At 44.1% G+C, this 7,248-nt stretch overlaps 2 protein-coding genes across 2 annotated transcripts; both read right to left on the reverse strand.

Moving 5' to 3' along the window:
* Positions 1-418: 418 nt before the first annotated feature.
* Positions 419-3,019, reverse strand: LOC138901583 (uncharacterized). The gene is made up of 3 exons (XM_070189357.1): positions 2,711-3,019; positions 1,909-2,530; positions 419-516 (listed from the first exon to the last, which is right to left on the reverse strand). Exons 1-3 carry the CDS (start codon positions 3,017-3,019, stop codon positions 419-421), a joined length of 1,029 nt encoding a protein of 342 aa, XP_070045458.1.
* A 1,877-nt stretch (positions 3,020-4,896) lies between these two features.
* Positions 4,897-5,781, reverse strand: LOC138901584 (uncharacterized). The gene has a single exon (XM_070189358.1). It carries the CDS (start codon positions 5,779-5,781, stop codon positions 4,897-4,899), a length of 885 nt encoding a protein of 294 aa, XP_070045459.1.
* Between the last annotated feature and the right edge of the window lie 1,467 nt (positions 5,782-7,248).

The following is a 7,248-nucleotide window of genomic DNA, read 5'->3' on the forward strand; positions in this document are numbered from 1 at the left end:
CCGGCATAACCCATACTACCTTTTTGTCTAGTACACAGATAGTTCTAAAAAGACTGTTCCATGTGATGGGTTCTCGCTTGTAAGTATCATAGAAATCCTCATCCCCATTAAATACAGGCAATCGATACACTCTCCTGATGGCTTCTATCGATGCATCCACCCTCGTGTGTCGCAAAGCGCATATTTTATCCTCATGTTCGGGGCAGTTGGCATAGAACTCCCAGACAAGCATCAAGTTACCCTCCTCTGGCTCTTCAAAAAAGTTATCCAACCTGCGCCTGATCAACTCCCGATACATATTAGGGCACTTATCCTGGAGGGACGCCCTGTCAATACCCCTTTCCGGTACAGGTTTTCTAGTGGCTTTCAAACTGAAACGGTCTTGGGCAGCTCTGGAGACAAACCTGGTACGATCAAACTAAGCTGCACTGGCCGGTGCCCATGCCCGGGATGAACCTCCATGACCACTTGACAAGGCTCCGGTGGTGCGTCTCTTCTTTGAAGGTATCATGGTACCTATACAACAAACACTACTATCAGTAATCGACGGAATATAGGAACCAATGGCGGTTACTCAGACTTCACTCGCACAATTGGTCACAATTTACATTCAAACTCATTGTGGCAATTCAACAAACACTTAAGGTGAATATACCCCCCAAGTTAACCAAAGCCCCGATTAAACTTCCATTCCTCACAAACTCAACAATGTCTTCCCCCAATTCAACCAAATCTATTAGCCTCACATGCCACATATATACTATAATCCTAAACCAATACAAGAGTACCCATGATTCCACTATCCAACACATACAATAGCAAAGGAAAAGAATGGGAAAAATAAAAATTTGAAAACAAAAAAAAATACTAAGAAAGAGGAATAGAATCATGTTACTTACTTGGAGATCTTGGGAGGAACGGAGATTGGGGATTGGTTGAATGGAGAAGAGGAGAAGAGGAGGAAGGAGAAGAAGCTTTGTTGTTGAGAGAAATTTTGAGGGAGAGGGAGAGGGGGCGTGTGTTTTGTTTTAGGGGAAGGGGGAAGGGTTTTAGATTTTGTTAAGGGGGATGAAAAGAAGAAGTGGGGGAGTGGGCGATTTGGGGGGGGGGGGTAAGTAAAAAAAACTAATTAATAGGAAAGAAAAGAAAAGAAGAGAAAAGAAAAAAAATAAAAACAATTCTGTACTTGGTACCACCTCATCCACGGTCGATCGCGTCCAATCCGCGGCCGCGGATGAGGAACAGTGAGGGGGACTAAATCCATGCCCTAATCCGCGGTAAGGTCTGCGGGCGCGGACTTGCGACAGTGAAGGCAATAAAATCTGCGGACGACTCCGTGGTCTAATCCGCGGGCGCTGATGAGGAAGCAGTGGTCTGTGCAAAATCCGCGACTTACTCCGCGGTCCAATCCGCAGACGCGGATATCGATCTCCAACAAAGTTTTGTCTTTTTTGCACTTTTACCTATCTCCGAGTTAATTTCGTCCCCCGAATCCTTCCGATGCGCGTAATTTTATCCCTGGACATTAGTAGATCGGTGAATGCAGTTCAAAATCAATTACAAAAATAAGAGTAAAGAAAAATAATGGGTTGCCTCCCAAAAAACGCCTGAGTTAATGTCGCGGCACGACGATTTACAACAAACCATGGGTTGCCTCCCAAAAAGCATCTGATTTAACGTCGTGGCACGACGCATGCTTTCATTATTACTCTTCGCTCGCGTATTGGGGCTCTTCCAAAGATAATACCACTCTATCCCCCTTTTCTTCGACCATTCCAAGGTAATGTTTCAACCTTTGCCCATTCACCGTGAACTTATTTGTCCCATATTCGAATTCAATTTCTACAGCTCCACTTGAGAACAGTTGCACCACTCTGAAGGGTCCTTACCATCGGGACTTCAACTTACCCGGAAACAATCTCAATCTCAAGTTGTATAACAATACTAGATCTCCGGGTTTGAAGTTCCAATCTAGAATGTTCTTATCATGCATCATTTGCATCCTTTCTTTGTACAATCTTGCATTCTCAAATGCATGGAACCTGGATTTCTCGAGTTCATGTAACTCAGTGACTTTGCTGGTGCCTGCGGTCTCCATATCCAAATTCAACTGCCGCAGTGCCCAAAGGGCTTTATGTTTGAGCTCTACCGGAAGATGGCATGCTTTTCCAAATACCAACTTGTATGGTGACATACCAATTGGAGTTTTAAATGCTGTGCGGTACGCCCATAATGCATCATCCAGCTTCTTTGCCCAATCAGTCCTTATCGCATTCACTGTCTTGGTCAGGACACTTTTGATTTTCCTGTTGGACATTTCAACTTGCCCGCTCGTCTGTGGGTGGTAAGGTGTGGCTACCTTATGGCGAACTCCATACTTTTCCAACAGCCGTGCAAACGCTCTATTGCAAATATGGGTTCCACCATCACTGATTATAGCTTTCGGGGTGCCAAAACGTGTGAAGATGTTTTTCTTTAGGAAGCCTGTCACCCCTTTTGCATCATTGGTTGGGAGAGCCACCGCTTCGACCTATTTGGAGACATAGTCAACTGCTACCAATATGTATTTGTTACCATACGAGCTGATGAAAGGCCCCATAAAGTCAATCCCCCACATGTCAAAAACCTCCACCTCTTGAATTATGGTCATCGGCATCTCGTGACGTCGAGATATGTTGCTTGTCCTTTGGCACTCATCGCAACTTTTTACCCAAGCATGGGCATCCTTGAACAGAGTTGGCCAATACAACTCCAACACTTTTGCTGCTGTCTGGATTCCTCCAAAGTGTCCACCATATGGTGAAGCATGGCAAGCCTGCAAAACAGAAGGTTGATCTTTCTCGGGGATACACCTCTGGATCATGTTATCTACACATATTCTAAAAAGTAGAGGTTCATCCCAATAATAAGATCGACAATCGCGAAAGAACTTTTTCTTTTGAATTGAAGAGAGTTCATAAAGTACAATACCGCTTGCTAAATAGTTAGCAATATCAGCATACCATGGTGTCTCCTCCATTGTCACAGTAAGTAACTATTCATCCGGGAATGTCTCTGTTATATCTTCAACCTCCATCTTCTTTTCAGCTCCTTCCAACCTTGAGAGGTGGTCTGCCACTTGATTGTCCGTCCCTTTTTTGTCACGGATTTCCAGATCGAATTCTTGTAGCAAAAGAACCCAGCGGATTAAGCGTGGCTTTGAATCCTTCTTTGCTATCAAGTACCTAATTGCTGCATGGTCAGTATAAACAATAACTTTTGAACCAATTAAGTACGACCTAAATTTGTCAAAGGCAAACACTACAGCTAACATTTTCTTTTCTGTTATGGTGTAATTGAGTTGTGCACCGCTAAGCGTCCTGCTTGCATAGTAAATTGGGTGCATCATCTTGTCTTTTTGCTGCCTCAAGACTGCTCCTATAACATAATCACTGGCGTCGCACATGAGCTCGAACGGTTGCTCCCAGTTGGGTGCAACAATGATGGGTGCAGTTACCAGTCTCTTCTTCAGCTCCTCAAATGCCAACCTGCAATCATTAGAAAACACAAAGGGCTGATCCTTTTTAAGAAGTTTACATAAAGGGTTAGCAATCTTGGAAATATCTTGTATGAATCGCCTGTAGAACCCGGCGTGCCCAAGGAAAATTCTCACTGCCTTGATCGAAGTGGGTGGTGGCAATTTTTCAATCACATCAACCTTAGCATGGTCGACCTCAATTCCCTTACTGGACACTCGATGCCCCAAAACTATTCCTTCTTGTACCATAAAATGGCATTTTTCCCAATTCAACACCAAATTTGTCTCCACACATCTTTTGAGCACTCTTCTTAAATTGTGAAGACAATCTTCAAATGAATCCCCCACCACGGAGAAATCATCCATAAACACCTCCATAATATCTTCAACCATATCAGTGAAAATGGCTAACATGCACCGCTGGAATGTAGCCAGCGCATTGCAAAGTCCAAAAGGCATTCTCCGAAAGGCAAAGATGCCATACGAACAAGTGAAGGATGTTTTCTCTCTGTCTTCAGGGGCTATTGAGATCTGGTTGTACCCCGAATATCCATCCAAGAAACAGAAGTGAGACCGCCCAGCTAACTTGTCCAACATTTGGTCAATGAAAGGCAAGGGGAAATGGTCCTTCCGGGTGGTTGTGTTCAATTTCCGATAGTCCATGCAAATCCGCCACCCCGTGACTGTACGAGTCGAGATCAACTTGTTATTCTTATTTTGTATGACTTTTCATTCCTTCTTTTTTTGGCACACACTGAACATGGCTGACCCAGTTGCTGTCAGAGATGGGGAAGATGATACCCGCATCCAGTCACTTGATCACTTCCTTCTTCACCAACTCTTTCATACTCGGGTTCAGCCATCGTTGATGCTCTCTGGAAGGTTTGTGCCCCTCTTCCAAGAGAATCTTGTGCATACAAAAGGCTGGGTTGATACCCTTTTATGTCTGTCATGGTCCAACCAATGGCAGTCTTACATTCTTGTAACACCTGCAAGAGTTGCTCTACCTGCACAGCTAGCAAACCAGATGATATAATAACAGGCAAAGTAGAAGTAGGCCCTAAGAAAGCGTACCTGAGGTGAGCTGGAAGCGGTTTCAGGTCCAACTGTGGTTGCTGCTCTATTGATGGTTTTGCATGTGGTGTTGCTCTTTCTTCTAAGCGTAGGGGCTCGAACTGAGGTTCCCTTTTCCAGAACCCTTGACTCTCGAGAGCCATGACCCACTCCGCCAGCCCTTCACCATCCATCTCTTCTAAATTCATCAAACAGGCTTCTAGCAGATCCCTGACATTAAGGATCTCATCCTCCTCTTACAGTATCACATCCACGGCCTCCACTAGCGAGCAATTTGCAAATTCGCTGGGTCTCATCATGGATTGTTAAACGTTGAATATTATTTCTTCATTGTTCAACCTCATTTTCAACTCTCCAGTCTCACAATCAATCAATGCTCTCCCAGTGGCTAAGAACGGCCTTCCCATAATGATGGGTATCTCTTCATCCATTTGACAGTCAAGAATAATGAAGTCTGTAGGGAATACAAACTTCCCCACTTGAACAAGCACATCATCAAGAATTCCTGTCGGTCTTTTGACTGTGTGATCAGCTAGTTGCAACAACATTGAAGTCAGTCTAGCTCTACCAATGCCCAGTTTTGTATAGATTGCCAAGGGCATCAAGTTTATACTGGCCCCCAAGTCACACAATGCTTTAACAAAAGCATAACTCCCAATGGTGCATGGGATAATGAAACTACCTAAATCAGACACTTTTTGAGCCATAGGTCTTGTCACTATTGCACTGCAGGTCTGCGTCAGAGTTACAGTGGACAGTTCCTGGAAGTCAAATTTTTGCGACATCAGATCCTTCATCATTTTTACATACCCTGGCATTTCCCTCAAAGCGTCCATCAGTGGAATATTCAATTGAATTTTTCGAAGCATTTCCATGAATTTCCTGTATTGATCATCTTTATTTTGCTTTGCCAATCTCTGAGGAAATGGTGCAGGAGTCAACCTCCGCCAACTGCTTGGTGTCTTTTCTTTGTTGGAAGCTTTTTCTACTACCTGTTCTGAGAGTTGTTCACTTTCCTTCTCCTTACCCTTGCCAACCTGTGCTTGTTCAATTACAACCTCGGTGAGCTCTGCTGACTCATCTGCCTCTAATGTAACTGTAGTAGTTGGCGTAGTCTCTCTCCTAGATTGAGCAACTTCTTGCTCTCTGGGTTCCTGAGACTCACTTCCATTCCTGAGACTCATTGCCATTAGCTAATTTGGGTTCTGTTCCTTTGGGTTAATATTTGTTCAAGGCCATAGACAGTTGTCCCAATTGAGTTTCAATGACTTTGATTTCCAAATCATGTGCTGCTAACTTTTCTTTCTTCTTACCATTTGTCCCAATGAGTTGTTGCACCATGCCCCTGATTTCTATCATGTTTTTGTCCTACTATTGATGAGGTGGTTGGTAGGCCAACAGTTGTCGGTGCTGCTGATTATAGCCATGTTGCCTTTGATAAGGCACGACTTGGCCTTGTGGTCGTGCGCTTCCTGGATTGGGGGTTGTGTTGTGGCTGGTTTGGTCTGTACTGCTGGTTTGGTGCTGGTCCCCATTGCTGCCCACCTTGCCTCTGACCTCCGAAATTGTTGACATAATTCATGTCTTCTCTGAAGCCCTGGTTGTCATTCTCTCAACTCCACGAGCACACATATGACTGGTTTATGCAAGGAGTGCACAAGCCTCCATTTGTTGTATCAATAATGTGTACTTGCTTTGTACCCATCTCATCAATTTTCTTTGTCAATAAGCTCATCTGGGTCATGAGAGTGGCTATGTTCTCTGCATTGGAATTGTTTGGGTCAAGAGCAACAGAATGCACTATTGGTGTAAGCGTCGTACCTCTAGTCATCCAGCCTGAAGTTTGAGCCATCTTGTCGAGAAGAATCTTGCACTCTGTGAACGTTTTGCTCAAAAATGCACTCCCAGCTAAAGCATCTACATTGGCCTTCAAACTGTCTGCCAAACCCATGTAGAATCTCTATCCCAGCATCTGATCTGGAATGCCATGGTGTGGACACTTCACTCGCATACCCTTAAACCTCTCCCAGGTTTCTTGCAAGGTCTCAGTCGGTTTCTGCCTGAACTGCAATATCTCATCAATTTGCCTTGCAGTCTTGTTGGGAGGATAAAACTTATTTAAGAACTGGTTGACAATTCTTCCCAAGTAGCAATGGAGTTTATTGGGAGCGAATCCAGCCAAGTTTGAGCATCTCCAGTCACTAAGAATGGGAACAGTAATAGCTTAATTGCTTTAGGAGTCACATTCGGTTGTCTTTGAATTACACAAATTGATAGGAATTTCTTTAGATGTTGTTGTGGGTCTTCGATGTATGACTCGGAGAACAGTCCCTTATTCTACAACAGGTGCAGCATGTTGTTGGTAATCTGGAATGTCTCCGCTTGTATCTAAGGAACAGCAATGGCAGTGGCCAGGTTATCAGCAGTTGGTTGTGCCCAATCATAAAGAGCAGCTTCCGGCACAAGAGGTGCCACCACTCCATTGTTTGGGTCAACACGATCATTCTGATTTTTTCCGTTGACATCGTCCACGTTGTCCATTTCACTTTTGAGTTGGTCTTTTTGTTTTAACTGTTTGTTCTTCTTGTTGGCCCGATTCAATGCCTTGAATGCTTTCTCGGGGTCTGAGAGTCCTTCAGAAAGTTCACCAGTCCTCA

The sequence above is a fragment of the Nicotiana tomentosiformis genome, chromosome 11 (genome assembly GCF_000390325.3).
Source record: "Nicotiana tomentosiformis chromosome 11, ASM39032v3, whole genome shotgun sequence".
Taxonomy (NCBI): Eukaryota; Viridiplantae; Streptophyta; class Magnoliopsida; order Solanales; family Solanaceae; genus Nicotiana; species Nicotiana tomentosiformis.